The sequence below is a fragment of the Manihot esculenta genome, chromosome 6 (assembly GCF_001659605.2).
Source record: "Manihot esculenta cultivar AM560-2 chromosome 6, M.esculenta_v8, whole genome shotgun sequence".
In the NCBI taxonomy this organism is placed as follows: domain Eukaryota; kingdom Viridiplantae; phylum Streptophyta; class Magnoliopsida; order Malpighiales; family Euphorbiaceae; genus Manihot; species Manihot esculenta.
Genome location: NC_035166.2, coordinates 3,605,346 through 3,621,620, shown reverse-complemented (window position 1 = coordinate 3,621,620; position 16,275 = coordinate 3,605,346). Strand labels below are relative to the sequence as shown.

General features: G+C 31.3%; 1 protein-coding gene across 2 annotated transcripts; it reads right to left on the bottom strand.

The window, feature by feature from the left end:
* Positions 1-7,333: 7,333 nt before the first annotated feature.
* LOC110617608 (subtilisin-like protease SBT2.6) lies at positions 7,334-15,502 on the bottom strand. 2 transcript variants are annotated; one of them, XM_021760516.2, is made up of 11 exons: positions 15,309-15,502; positions 14,787-14,982; positions 13,594-13,738; positions 13,083-13,477; positions 12,680-12,775; positions 12,519-12,591; positions 11,688-11,973; positions 11,080-11,405; positions 9,935-10,202; positions 8,708-8,989; positions 7,334-7,943 (listed from the first exon to the last, which is right to left on the bottom strand). In XM_021760516.2, the coding sequence occupies exons 2-11, from the start codon at positions 14,960-14,962 to the stop codon at positions 7,537-7,539; spliced, it is 2,454 nt and encodes an 817-aa protein (XP_021616208.1). In that variant the 5' UTR covers positions 14,963-14,982; positions 15,309-15,502; the 3' UTR covers positions 7,334-7,536. The 2 variants fall into 2 exon arrangements, with proteins under 2 accessions (XP_021616208.1, XP_021616209.1); XM_021760517.2 differs by lacking the exon at positions 15,309-15,502 and adding an exon at positions 15,091-15,233.
* Positions 15,503-16,275: the final 773 nt, after the last annotated feature.

Genomic DNA, 16,275 nt, shown 5'->3' with positions numbered 1-16,275 from the left:
GATCTAGCAACCTCTAGACCCAAAAAATATTTCATAGGTTTCAAATCTTTGATAGTGAACTTTGAATATAAAGCAAGCTTGCATTCAGTAATGGCATCAATAGAATATTCAGTTAATATAACATCATCAACATACACAAGCAATATCAAAATTAAGGTACCAGTGTGCTGTGTAAAGAGACAATGGTCATGAGGGGATTGCACAAAGCCTAAACCCTTGAGAAAATTGGTGAACTCAATGGTCCACTGTCTAGAGGCTTGTTGAAGCCCATATAAGGACCTTTTAAGCAAGCAAACCTCTCCTGGCTCGGCTTTATGATAAGCCTGGGGAGGTGCCATGTACACTTCTTCATCTAGATGACCATATAAAAAAACATTATTGATGTCCAATTGAAAAATTGGCCACTGTTTAGAAGTAGCAAGCACAATGAAAATTCTTACAGTTGTAAGCTTGGCCACAGGTAAAATCTGTCTTTATAATCCAAGCCCTCAATTTAGTTGTAGCCTTTAGCCACCAACTGGGCCTTATATCTTTCTACATCTGTTTTTGGTTTAAATTTCACTTCAAAAATCCATTTACAACCTATTGTTTTTTTGCCCTTAGGTAAACTGGTAAGCACCAAAGTATTATTGTTTTCCAAGGCTTGAAGCTCTTGCTTCATGGCCTTAACCCAATGTGCATCCTTAGATGCTTGAGAATAAGTACAAGGTTCAATGACTTTATTAACATTGCAAATGTAAGACTGATGTAAGGGATGGAATGACATAAAGGATGTTTGCAAAGAATTTACATAATCCTGCATCCAGACAGGGGCTTGTCTTTGCCTTTGAGTCCTTCTAACTGAAAGATATTTCTGTAGGTCATCACTGGTATGATCAGATGGACAGAATTCAGGATTTGGACAATCACTCTCAACCACAAGAATGGGAACCACAGAGTTCTCAATTAGATTAGTTCCTTGGAAGGGAAAGATGTTTTCATGAAAGATAACATCTCTACTCACAAAAAATATTTTATCAATGATATTATACAACTTATAAGCTTTGTGTGTGATGGCATAACCAATCATCACAACTTTAATGGCTCTTTCCTGAAATTTATCCTTTTGTGTTTCCACAGAAGTGGCTGTATAAAGACTTGTAGAATTAAACCTAGGGCATCATATATTTTTCCCTCTCTCCCTCCTTTCCTTTCTTACTGTCGCCCCCTTCCATTTTATTCTCCATCTTCTTCTTTTCTTCTTCTTTTCTTTTTCTTCTTCTTTTTCTTATTTGTTGCAATTTTATTATGGCCTTTAGAGGCTAAATTATTTTCAGTTAAAAGTTAAATTAAATTGAGGTTTTATTCAAGATGTGAGTTTATACACTTCAATTCTCTTCATCTTATTTCTATTTTCTATTAATTTCTGATTTCGAGGAACACCGCCTCCATTGTTATTTTCTTGAAAATTCAAGAGGTCTATTGAATCTTTTGGGAAAATAATATACAACTAATTAATTTAATTAAATCTGTAATTGTTTAATTGGATTAATAACAAGTAGCAATTAACATATTAGTTAATGTTAAGAAATTGGTAGATTTGATTTAAATAAATCGCATGTTTTTATTAATCAAGTTTGGGTTCTTCTCTCTTAATGCAATTTGACTAATTAAATCTATATGCATGTTGGGGTTGATAATTAACTAGGAATTAATTTAAGCGCGAAGTGGATTAACTTATTCATAAGGAAGAATTGGTGAGATTCGCGTGTTTGACTACTATAACCAAACAATAGATAATAACATGAATTAATTTTTTTTCTAACCAATGATCAACAGCAAAACAACTCAATTTGATTATTTTTAGCTGAAATTTTCAATTAATTATTTATTTCTCAATTTTCAATTGCATTATTTATTTATTTATTTATTTTAAGTTTATTTTTATTGGCTTGCCCAAGGCACAACCACTTTAATAAAAAACTCTCTTCTTCTCATTTTTTGTATTAAATCACTATCCTATTCCAATTGGTCATCTAAATTAAATAGAATTAAGGTCTCTGTAGGATCGATACTCACTTACTCTATCTACAAGTTCTTATTAATCAAGAAAAGGGAAGTAAAATTAAATTGACGGATTCAACACTCGTCATTATCCCGTTTCACGACAAGTTTCTAAGGCATTTCATTTCAGGCCACAAGGCTGGTACACACTAAGTCAACTGACCGTGTGTTAGTCCGGAGGAGTTTTTAAGGCATTTGATGCCAGGCCTAAAGGTAGGTATATGCCAAGCCGACTTACCGGGTGCTAGTCCCACTTTACAAAAAGATTCTAAGGCATTTGATGCCAGGTCTCCAGGTAGATATATGCTAAGTCGACCTACCGAGTGCTAGGCCTTAAGAAGGAATATGCTAGTTTGTCTGACCAGGTGTTAGCCCTGCTTCACAAAAAGCAAGGCATTTGATGTTAGGCCTTAAGGCGGGTATACGTAGGGATGTAAACGGGTAGGGTACCCGCGAAAATTAAACTACCCGAACCCGAACCCGATTTATATTAGTAATATCCGAACCCGTTCCGAACCCGATTAAAAATTAATTTAAATTATCCGAATCCGTCCCAAACCCGATTATTATTATTCGAATAAAATCTGAACCCGTTTAATCTTATATATTTTAATTAATAATTTATATAAAAAAATAATTTTCATTAATAATTTTTATTTAAAAAATCTAATATTTCTAAAGAATATTTAAATTTAAATTTTTAAATAAAAATATATAAAAAAAATTTATAAATATTATTGTAAAATATATTTTTTATATTAAATTAATTATTTATATAAACGGGTTCGGGTAGTGGGTACTCTGTACATAAAATCCGAATCCGATCCGAACCCGCAACGGGTATTATTTTTAAAATCCGAACCCGTCCCAAACCCGATTATAACTACCCAAATCCGTTCTATTAGGGTTCGGTCGGATCGGGTATCCGAAAATACCCGATCCGTTGCCATCCCTAGGTATACGCCAGGCCGACCTACTAGGTGTTAGTCCCGCTTCTAGGGGTGAGCAGAATCCGGTTCAAACCGAAAAAACCGACCGAACCGAACCGATTTGAAAATTTGGTTCGATTTTTTATACATTTCGATTCAGTTCGGTTTTAAATTTCAGAAATTTCGGTTATTTCGGTTCGGTTCGGTTTTTATCAGAAAAAAACCGAAAAAACCGAACCGAATCGATTAGGGATAATAATATGTTTTTTCAATAATATAGAGAAATTAAATTATATTAAAATTAAAATATTTTAATTAAATTTTAAAATACTAAAAATAAAGTGTAAAAAATTATAAAAATATTAAAAATTGAAACCGATCAAACCGAACCGAATCGAACCGAATCAGACCGGTTCGGTTCGATTCGGTTTTTGACCAAAATCGGTTCGGTTCGGTTTTCATAAAAACTAAAATTTCGGTTTTCGATTTATTCGGTTCGGTTCGATTTATTCGGTTCGGTTCGGTTTTGAACCAAACCGACCGAATGCTCACCCCTACCCGCTTCACAAGAAGTTTCTAAGACATTTGATGCCAGGTCTTAAAGCGGGTATAAGCCAAGTCGACTAATCGGGTATTAGTCCTGTTTCACGAGAAATTTCTAAGACATTTGATATCTGAAAGCTCGTTAGGGCTAGAGAAAGCATGAAGGCACGTCAAGGTTAAAATCAGGGCTAGAAAAATGACCGTAAAGGCTATAAAACAATGCTTGGAAGCTTGTTAGGACTAAAAAATGTCTGGAAACTCGTTAAGGCTAAAAAATGCCTGAAAGCTCATTAGGGCAGGAGAATGCTCGGAAGCCCATCAGGACTAAAAAAAGGCTAAGGAGCTTGCAAAAGCTAGAAAAAATAATGATCGGAAGTTCGTCAGGGCTGGAAAATATCCGAAAGTTTGGCAAGGTTGTAAAAGGCCTGGGAGCTCGCAAGCGCTGAAAAATGTCCGGAAACTCGACATGGCATTACTATATCACTCGGATCAATTTTTGCCAAGACAAGATCTTGGACCTAACTGATCGATAGGGCAAGTAAGAAGAAAGCAAGGACATCATGTATTCAGTCCGAACAAACAAAACCACATGACCTAGATTATGAAGACAATCGTAACCTTCGAATTTAAACATTTAAAGACCAATGGGGGACCTCTGATGCTACATGAGACTCGCCCAAAATAGGCAGTTATCTATCACCATAGGATAGATCCACATGGCAGGGATATGATAATTGGGTAATGCGGTCGCATATGAGGAAAGAAAGACTTGGACACTATAACACCCGGTTCATCATCAAGACTCACCCTCCCCTGGATAGGTCAAGTCTTGGCATAAAGTTACCATTATCAAGCACATTCCCGTGTATCCCCATTATGCCAATAATCACAGAATCACCGACTTATTAGCTGGCGATGTCCCTTATTGAGCAGCTGACCACATCATCGCCAGATTACTAGGAAATGCATTATTTATCTCCACCTTCTTATAGTATAAAAGGGGAATGATTATAGAGGCAAAAGTAGGCTATTGTCTCGCACCACAACTCTTGTGTTCTAAAAATTATACTCTTCCTTTTTTTCAACTTACTGACTTGAGCGTCGGAATGGCTGTTGTAAGTGCCAACCTCCTCACATTCTCTATCTCACAGGTAGACCAATTACAGTATAACTCCATTGAACCAATCACAATACAACTCCATTTCGGCCACGTCATCAATCTAATTTCAACAACATTATTTTCTGTCTACATCTATCTATACTTTTATAAGAGGGAGAATAATGAAATTTTCTATAATACTATTAATTTTTTAAATTATTTATAATAGTATTTAATTTAATTATTTAAGTAGTTGATAATTTTATTATTTAAAATTTAACTTTTAAATCGATGATAACTTTATTCACATATAAAAATATAATAAGATTAAATTTTTTAAATATTAAAATTGTAAGAATATAATTTTATTATAATTTTTAATTCTAATTTTAGGTTTGAGTTTAAAAATATTACGATTAAAGTTATACTTAAATTCTTTTAGTTAATTTTTATTGTAATTCAAATTGGTAACAAAAATTAAAATTGTCTAAAAAGAAAGTTTTTATTTTGTAAAATTTCACAAATTAAAATACTCAACTTAACCGTTGTTGCAAAAAAAAATCATTAAATTGAATAACATTTATAATATTTAAAAATTAAAATTTTATAATATATTAAATTTAAAGATCAAATTAATAACATACTATCGTTACTAGTAATTTTTATTTTATTTTATATTTTTATGAATTTTATTATTATAAATTGATTTGTATATGTATAAATAATAAATTAGAAATTGATTGAGTTAATTATATAATTAAAATTTTCATATACTATTATAATATTATAATATTAATATTTTATTACAAAATTAAATTATAAAATATATATTATGATTTTTATAATAAAAATATAACCATTGAAGTGTTTTTTATAATACAATTTTATATTATATTTGAAATCTTTTTATTTTAGTTTATATTTTTTAAATTTTATTATTATAAATTGATTTATTTATGTATAATTAATAAATTAAAGATTGATTAAATTAATTATATATTTAAAATTTTTATTTATAATATTATAATTTTAATTTATTATTCTAGAATTAAATTATAAAATATATATTATAATTTTTATAATAAAAATATAAATAATGAAGTATTTTTGTAATATAATTTTATATTATATTTAAAAGTGATGAAAGACAAGAAACATTAGATAATACTAATTCTACCTAAATAGGTTATATATACATGAATTTATTATTTTGGCTATAAATATATTAATACTAACATTATTATTATTTAAATATTAATATTATTATTTTTAATCATTATATAAATATTAGTTATTTATTATTTTTTAAAAAAATATATAATTTTTTAAAAAAATCACGATTTGAACTGAAATTAAAGCTAAAAAGAATTAAAATCAAAACCGTATCAAAATTTAATTTTAAGTTTGGTTTATAAAATTTAAAAATTAAAAATTTAATTTCCATTTTAATTCTTAGAAAAATTGTACTAGAACTGATACTCTCCCTACGGCTCATCTTCAATAAGCCCAAATGTTGGGGCCAAGTTCTACAAACAAAACAAGCAAGTCCTTTGATGAACTTCTATAATGTCATAGCAAGCTTGCTTCTGTAAACATTTGAGGGTCATAATCTCTCTAACCATTTGCACTCATCTCTAGGGGTGAGCATTCGGTCGGTTCGGTTCAAAACCAAACGGAACCGAATAAACCGAAAACCGAAATTTTAGTGTTTATGAAAACCGAACCGATTTTGGTCAAAAACCGAATCGAACCGAACCGGTCTGATTCGATTCGGTTCGGTTTGATCGGTTTCAATTTTTAATAATTTTTTAATTTTTTACACTTTATTTTTAATATTTTAAAATTTAATTAAAATATTTTAATCTTTATATGATTTAATTTCTCTATTGAAAAAATATATTATTATCACTAATCGGTTCGGTTCGGTTCGGTTTTTTCAGTTTTTTTCTGATTAAAATCGAACCGAACCGAAATAATAGAAATTTCTAAAATTAAAAACCAAACCGAACCGAAATATATAAAAAACCGAACTAAATTTTTAAATCGATTCGGTTCGATCGGTTTTTTTGATTTAAACCAAATACTGCTCACCCTTGCTCATCTCACCTACCAAAGCAAATATTAGAGATATTAACATTGGTCCAACAGCAAATAGATGCTAAACAACATTTTCTGCAAATATAATTATTTTAAATATTACAATTTTAGTTTAGATGTTTAATCAACTAACATTTACATTCACCATGAATGATTTGAACAGAAAATCTCATCTATTTTCTATTCCTTAAACATGAAAAAAAACCAAACTTAGACTATCCCTAATTAGGAATATCTCTTATTAGGGATGAGCGGTATTCGATTTGATTCGATTTTTAATCAAAATTAATTCTGTTCGATTTTATAAATACCAAAATTTTTATTTTTAATTTATTCAATTTGATTCGATTTTAAATCGAACCGAGCCACACCCATATCCCTAATTGACCTAATTGAAGGTCTTAGACAGCTCTTAATCTTATAATAAAAAAATATTTTTAACAAAATATCATGTACTTTTTTTTTTTGTCCTTAAAAAATCACCTTTGAAAAGAAACTATTTTCAAAAGGAAAAACCAAGAAAGATGGGAATATATCCATTGACACTCATCAAACTTTGTCATGCAAAAATGGCAAAAAAGACATTCTTATTGATGCACAAAATAGGCAAGAGAAAAGATCCTGATGGCAAATGGTAATGAAATTACTTGAGAAATTAATAGAACTTACAACTGAAAGAAACTCAAGAGTCTCTCGCTTACACTGGTTATCTTTACAACTATTCCACATATATATTTTGGATTAAACGCATCTACCCTTATTACCACATTTTACAAAGAATATCAAAACCTTAAAAACTCAATTCAGATGACCAAATGACACACTCTATCGCCAGTATCCCATAGCCACCACTGGGATTCTTACTTTGTGCCCTCGGCTGCCTTTCATTAGAATTTCTCCGAAGCTATATGTTCCGGTCACCGATCGAACAGTAAGGCTGACAGAGAACTTCCGAGATGCACCAGGTTTTAGAGTCATTGCTGAAGGGGTAACGTCAATGGCAACAGATGGTTGCATTCTCGCTGTGATCACATAGGTTTCTTCCCCAGCAACATTTGTGACCGTGCGAGTAACTGTTTGAGTTTTCACTAGATGGGATACTGTGATTGATGGGGTGTTGAAATTTGATGGATGTCCCATGGTGTAGTTGCAAGGAGAGTTTGTATAGTTCTTAATCTCATGGGCATCAATGCCGGGTGTTGTGCACAAGAACCCCAAGTAATCCTCATAACCTACCAAAAAACAAAAAAAAAAAAAAAAAACAGAACTCATTTGGTAATTTGTTCAGTTAAGCACTAAATTGAATGGCTAAGTGATCCCTGTAGTATAGAAAAAAATCTAAAATACTCTCAATACGAAGAAACTAATTAGTAAATTTTTTACGAAACCGAGGGATCAACTAATAAGTTTTTACATACTAAGACTAACAGTAAAATATTTAACAGCTAAAACTAATAGATGAATTAATTAGTAAAACTTTTAAAACTTGAAAGATGTTTTAATGTAAAATCAATGGACTAACCAATGAATTTTTCTAAATTACAGAGACTAAAGTAAATTTTCTAAATGTATTATTGAAGCTAAGGAGAGAGAATGAATTGAGAGCTCATCATGCGTGTATCTTAAAATTTTCACAGGAAGCCATGCGACGTACTAGTTGCTGATTTTCTTACAAATAAAATCTAACTCAATAATATGTTTATACTTTTCTTTGTTTAGCTTACTAATTCTGGGTTTCATGATAATCAATCGATAAGTATCAAATCAAGTCGTTGAATCTAAAATTGACTGCAGAGATAAAGTCACTGCTTTATTTTGTGGCAAATTCCCAAAAATCTTTTGGCGATCAAACTGTAATTATACCCACTAGGAAACATATTCCAGAAAGCTTCATGTTATTAGCTAATGGAGCATTATTTGCGTTGCATCAACCAAGCTTATATTTATATATTATGCATGCACATAGAAACACATGAAGGGTGAGATGCAAAATCACCTGCATCAAAGATGAGTCCTGGATCCAGAGCAGCCCTTGGATCAACATGACCACTTCCGTAATCAAAAGGGGTAGCTGTGACCAGCTTCGTGGCTTCGGTTTCAGAGTACTGTTGTGCTTGAAGAGGTCTTCCTGCTCTGTCCAGCTTTGTTGATGTTGTCATTAAGGCTGATTTGATGGCAGCAGGACTCCAATGAGAATGTTTCTGCTTCACAAGAGCAGCTATCCCTGCTATATGGGGTGCAGCCATACTCGTTCCAGATATCATAGCAAATCCTTCTCCTGCTCCAAATAAATTAAATTTTATTACATCAATATATGGAAAAATTTACTATTTAATCCCTGTGATATAGATAAATTCATTAGTTGGTCTCTCAATTTTGAAAAATATATTAAAACGTCTTCAATATTTTAAAAAATTACTAATTAGTCATTACACTAGTTTTAGCCATTAAACATTTTATCATTTAATTCCTGAGGGTATAGAAAAACTTATTAATTGGTCCCTTAATTTTGTAAAAATATCTACTCATTAGTCCCTTCAAAATGAGGACATTTTATATTTTTTCACAATACTTAATAATTAACATTAATGGAGTGACTAATTAATAAACTTTTTAAGACATCAGGGATGATGTTTTAATGTACTTTTCAAAATCAATTGATTAATTAATGAGTTTTTTATACTATAGGAACCAAATAGTAATTTTCTCTTGATATAATTATTTCTTGAAGCATATAAGCATTTTCATCTTTTGTTCCCCGCCCCTCCTCTCCCTCTTTCACCATGTGCATGCTCTTTTGAGTTTTCAAATTCCATACAAAAAATGTCCCAACTTCATATATTTATCTCTTTTCCACGCACAAGATGGAGCATAAATGCTTCAACTGAAGGTAGCAATTGGAGCTGGACCATCGTGAGTTTAGGTTAGGCTAGAGCACCCAATAAGTAAACTTACAAGCTAGTTGATTTGCTTTTGCACTTATTTTGGGGTTCGTTGCATTTCAAGGTCTAGTCCTAACCTAGTTATCCATAAAGGTCAGGAGACCTCATTTCTTTGAAGGAGTTAAGGTCAAATATTGTCACTCCTACCTACAAGAGTTTATCATCCTACTTTTAAAAGTGACCCAAGTAAACCTTCACTTGTTCCACTTCTAAATTGACCAAGTTTTACAGTAAACAAGAGTTCAAGGCACTAATCTCATAAACATTGATAATTCACTTACCAACATAATTTGGCTCATCTGTTCCATTTGGTGACCAAGCAGACCAAATCAGAGATCCAGGAGCTAAAATATCTGGTTTAAGAAGATCAGCATCTCGGAAGCTGAAATCTTTTATGTTGGGCCCTCGAGCAGAGAATAATGCCACCTGTGGTGCTGATTTGTGGAGTATAGGCATCAACCCATCACCAATGCTCCCCATAGCATTGAAGTTTTTCACTCGTCCAGTCCAATCTCTAGGTGTAGAAATGTTGTAATAATCTATAAGATCCTGAAATGACAATGAAGCCCAAGAACCAAAATGCATAATTATAAATATCAATCACAAGTAACATTAAATTTTTTTGAAAAAATGTACTTCAATAAGGAGAGAACGGAACTAAGCTAATCAACATCAAAAAGTAATTTTCAAAAGCATCTAAGAAGTGCCAGATGTAAATTTAAATTTTACCAGCGTGCTAAGTATAACAGTTTGGAATATGAAAATTATCAGCATCGGATTCTATGTTTCTCTATTTAGAGAAAAGAAAAAACAGTAATATTTCTGTCGTAAAAGGGAAAAAAACATAAAAGTTATTTATTTTTGTAAAGTAATATTTTTACAAGACGATATATTAGTTTAACAAAAAAATATAATACTTCATGAAAAAAATAAGTATACATAATTGTAATATTTTTATTAAAATAATATAGTAAATATTATTTTAAATTAATAGAAATTAGTATATAATTATTTACATTTAATAAAAAAATTTTAAAAAAACACTGTTTATTATTATTATTTGTTTAATATCATGATTTATATTGATTTCATATAAAAAAATCATTTTTATACATGTTTATTTTTCTATAAAGTGTCATTATTATATGTTTTTCATGACTTGCATTAGAAAAAATAAAACATTAAGTAAAATTTATGAGATAAAATGCACAAATTTCAAGTTTGAATATTTTTTGTGAAACAAAGTAGCCAATAGAATCCAACATTGTTATCAGCTATTTATCATGTAACAGCCAAATGTAGTGTGCAATTAAGAAAATCACAAAAGCTATAGAAGTATAAAATAAACAATTCCAAATTGATTTAGATGGTAAACAGCTTGCAGGTTTCTGAGATAAAAATAGATGAAAGAATTCAAGAAGATTACCATTGATTTAGAAACATCCGTAATGAGAATCCCAGGAACACCAACAGGGACAGGATCAAACTTTGTTCCTGGAGAATCATTTTCCACAGCAAGAACAAATCCAACTGCACCGAGACTCTTGGCTGTTTCTGAAACCTTTTTTATAGATGCAGTGCCAACAACAAAATTGAAGGAATAGCCACAAAGAAGTATATTCCCCTTAACCAAGTTTTTGTTCAACACTTCTGGTCTCTGGCAGTCTGAAGGACTGTACTTCATCACTGAAGAATCTAGTAGTACATCATTTGCAGCGACCAAGGTGTATGTTTGATTCGGATGTGTAGAGGCTGCAGTTATCAGTTGAGGGTTAGCATTATTCAGGGGTAAATACAAGAGATGACATTGAAAGATTTACTTTTACACAATTCAGTTACATAGCACCACATGAGTGCCACATTCCTCTTATGGCTTTTTATGTTGCTTCATATGGTCATTTGTTTATTCAAGATAAAAACTTTTTCAGTAGCACTCCTAAACCTGAGTTCACTGAAAAAGAGGCACCATGCAACCACTTCTTCCTAAAGGCTATCATTTTAGCAGAAACAAATATGCAAGTCAATAAAACTTACCTGACAAACAAATTCCAGGTAAGATTTTTCCATTTCCCAGGGTTAGATGGTTCTTGTATCTCCGATCATCAATTGCAGCTGCTACAGATGTTATCCAGGGACTATAAGAAACCAAGGTTTTAGGGAAGGGACCTCCATTACCAGCTGCCTGTGCAACAAAGACACCTGCTTTCACAGCTGCAAGAAGGGTGGCGTCAAAGGGATTTAAGAATGTTATCTTGGTGGTTGCTGGAGGACTGTTAGGACCCACGGAGAGGCTGAGTATATCAACTCCATCATGAACAGCCTGTACAGAGAGGAAATACAAAAATAAAAATATGAAAATATAGGAAATCCAATATGAAAATATAATAATTCCTCAGCTGGAAGTAATCCCAAAAAGTGGATGTGGAATTGATAGGTAAAGTAATACTTGGGGCCCATTTTATTTGCTATTAATAATAGTTGATGGCTGATAGTAGAAATGCAGCACTTCTGAACCAATAAACTGAGAATCATTCCTGTCTTTATGTCTACTTTCAACATGAGATGACTAAATGAAGGCACATATTTTACACACTTTATATGTTCAACCCAAAAATGGAGGTGAGCCATGGGGATTTTCCGTCAGAGTTGAATAAAAAACAAGATCAAAGAACCTTAGTTATAGCAACAGCTTAAAGATATCCAAATAAATGATAATCCCAATAACTAAGACACAACAATCAAAAGAAATATTCCAGTCCAAAAATATGAGTTAGGACAAAAAAAGGAAAAAAAGAACCACAACATTAAGCAACAATAATAACTTTATTTTATTTTGTTATTTGTTGTAATGAAATAATAGCACACCTGATCAATAGCAGCTACTACATCCGCAATAAAGCCTCCAAAAAGCCTGTAGAGAGCCTTATACACAGCAATCCTGAACACAAACAGTCACATGAATTACATCAAATAAATGATAGTATTAAAAATTTCAAATTGGGCATGGCCAGTGAAATTTCTCTCACCTAGCACGAGGAGCCATTCCACTTGCTTTCCCAAATTCATGGCCATGCATTCTCACAGGAATACCATTATTTCCAGCAGCGATAGCAGCTGTATGGCTGGTAAAGATCACATAAAAACCAGAGAAAAAGTATTATATTTATATATATCTCCACTTTGAAATCTGTTAAAAGTATTTAAATTTGGTCCCTGAGTATTGGTAAGCTAACTGCTAAGTTTCTCCAACAGTGATTTCAATCTCTGTTATAGAAGTTCTTACTTTTTGAAACTAATAATATTTTTTTTCATGTAACACAACTCAAAACTAGAACAAACTTCTAGTCAAAATAAAATTGATTAAATGGCAGCATAGTTTTTTTCTTTTTTTTACTTCAGTTTGGTAATGTGTAATGCATGGGATCTAACCTTCCATGTCCATCACCATCCAAGGGAGAAGCAAAATCAATAGAAGGGTTGAAGGCCCCAGCTGCTATAGCTGCTTCAGCAAAATGTTGGGCTCCAATAATCTTTCCATTGCAAAAGCTTTTCTTAGAATGAGGATCAACTTCACATTTTCCTCTGTACTTTGGATGCGGCTCATATGGATCAGTGTTGTATGTTGCAAAGCTTGGATGGTGTGGATAGATCCCAGAGTCAACAAATCCGATCACAATGTTCTCTCCAGCCCTGTCAAATCCACCTCCTGTTGGCCAAACTCCAGTTGGAAGCCCCAAGAACTGAGGAGTATGTGTTGTGAGTCTCCTCACCTTCCAATCTCTCTCCAATGATTTCACACCTGAGGCACGCCTTAGGATTTCTGCCTACTAATAAGTTGGAACAATGTAAGGAAATAAGCATGTAAAAGGCAAACTAAATATCAAACCAATTAAGAAAATCACTAAAAGAAAGGGAACAATGAAGTTTAATTAAGGTGCACCTGTTCAGGGGATATATGGACAGCAAAACCATTTATAAGATGTCTATAGCTGTACAGTTTCTTGTACGTTCCATGGTCAAACAATGAATCAAGAAGCATATCGTGTTTCTTTTCAAGATGCCGGGCATAGGATGTGACCAATTCACTGAAATGATGTCCAAAGGATAAGGAGGGAAAAAGTGAGAAGTAATAGATTTGCTGTTCGATTAACTAATTCAATCACAAAAATATAGCAGGCAGCAGGAAGAGATCATGCATATTAAGCTAATATAGACTAAAAGAGCAGAATAGCAAAGAATCCATATTTGGTCAAACAAGAAGCATAAGCCATCTAAAGTAATAAAAGGAATTGGAAAAAAAAATGATCTATGAACAATTTTGCAAGGTTGGTATCACCTCAATTTCCTTTCAAATATAAAACTAGTTGTCAAAAAAAAAAAAAAAAAAAAAACTGTAACAAATTTGTAGTATGTAGTTCATACATCTGAACGTGTATGGATACATCCATGCAGATAATTTTGGACAAGTAACTAGTAGGATAGCATCTCAGGTATGAAAAAAATGAATTGCAAGACTTACACTAAATCCCCTTTATTCCTACTTCCACTTTCCCACGAGATTCTTGTTATTATTAGCTTAATTGTGCAAAGAAAACTGTGGATTTTTGAAGTTCATTGACTATGAAGCTTCATAAACAGTGAAACTTGATTTTATAAGACATAGAGTTATCATCTATATATAAGCACGAAAGTATAGAGGATCAATAATAGTAGCTGTTAATGATGATCAAAATAACGCACTATGAGCAGGTCAGTTCAATGAATTCCCCTGCTCCGTTAATTAGTTTAGAAAACCAAAACTTTGGAGAAGCTTGCATATGAAAAAACAAAAATAGAATAAAATAAAATAAAATTTGTAAACTGCTAAGTAAAGTCATTGCAACTCTTGATATAGTCTAACAGCAGCATATTGATCAGCAGAAGAACATATTCCAACAAGGAGATCACTAGAGTCAAGATCCCACCTGAAAAGTTCAAAAATAGCCACACCCAAAACTTCAAAGTTCCAAAAATGGACAAATGGTGAAGGCATCTCAAGCTGATTTGCAATACATGGTAATCTACCACAAGGACTATAATATAAAACACATAGTACATATGAAACACATCACAGGTTAAAACAAATTACAATACCTGGTGGTGTCAATCTTCTCATCAGAATCTACAACAATGGGTTCAAAGCCAGGGACGCCTCCTCTATAACTCATGACAGGCTCCTCATCCATTGTAACAATATAAATCTCTGGTTTCCCAGTAGGAAGAAGGAGCAACAAGACAAGGATTGAGCAAAAAAGTTGAACCATCTTCATTTTTTAAGTATCCACAAGATCTGCTCCATATCAAAATCACAAACTGTCAGTAAGTAGCAGCTTTGTAATGACAAAAATAAGCAAAACTTGAAGAAACTAAAAATAAGAGATCAGATTTGTTTTACTACCAGACACAGTAGTCCCAGTGCTCAATCACTGAACTCAGTTTAAAGATTTAGCTTCTTGTATAAACATCAAAATCAAAATTCTTTCAAAAAAAAAAAAAAAGAAAAGGAATCTACATTTATGAACAATCCAAGCAAGCAAAGAATATATAAGAAATCCACATTTTTCAGCTACTTCAAAAAAAAAACCCAGATAAAAAAATGAAAGAAAAATCACTTACAGAAATGCAAGAAAGGAATCAAATCAGAAAGAGAAACGAAGAGTCAAAGCATTGAGAAAGAAGCAACTAAAAGAAGCAAAAGAGAGAAAATGCCATTTGAGTATGGAACATGGACTAGAGAAGAGCCTCTCTCTCTCTCTCTCTGTGTGTGTGTGTGTGTGTGTGTGTGTGTGTGTGCTGTTTGTGGGTATGGAGTATTGAGATCAAGCAAGGCACATTTGATAGAGATTAAAGAGAGAGAAAGAAAGTGATGTTTTTACTGTTTCAGTGAAAGGGATAGGGTTCTTTTTTTTTTTTCCCAAATAAAATAATAAGGTGTATTTAATATAAAAATTAAATTAAATATTTATATTAAATTTATAATTATTAAAAATATTTTTATATAAATCAAATTTATAAAAAAATTTTCTAAATAATAATATAATAAATAAAAGTGAATTCAATTTAAAATCAAATTCAACTAAATAAATTAAAAATTAAAATTTTAATATTTTTAAAAATTAAACCAAATTATTTTAATTAAAAATTAAATTAAATCGATTTGATTCAATTTAATTTAATTGATTTGAATATTTTATTTTTTATATTTTTTTAATATTTTAAAATTTAATTTAAATATTTAACTTTAATATAATTTAATTTCTATATTATTAAAAATAATACACTATTATTACTAATTAATTCGATTTAATTTTTTTAATTTTTTCTGATCAAAATCAAAATAAAATAATTAAAATTTTTAAAATCAAAAATCAAAACGAACTGAAGTGAAATGAATAAAAATTTAATTAAATTTTTAAATTAATTCACTTCAATTAATTTTTTTAATTTAAATCAAATATTAGTGATGTTAATAATAAATTTCAAACAGTTTTTTAAAAAAAATAAAAATAAAAATATATTTTAAATATTAAAAAAAAGTCAATTGTAATTGGTAAGAGAATAAAGTTTTCCTTTAATTAAAAAT

Coding starts and splice junctions, on each gene's coding strand:
- LOC110617608 (XM_021760516.2), bottom strand. CDS start 14,962: ATGAAGATGGTTCAACTTTTTTGCTCAATCCTTGTCTTGTTGCTCCTT. Junction 12,776..13,082: donor GATGGTGATGGACATGGAAG/GTTAGATCCCAT, acceptor GATCTTTACCAG/CCATACAGCTGCTATCGCTG. Junction 7,944..8,707: donor AGGACTCATCTTTGATGCAG/GTGATTTTGCAT, acceptor GTTTTTTGGTAG/GTTATGAGGATTACTTGGGG.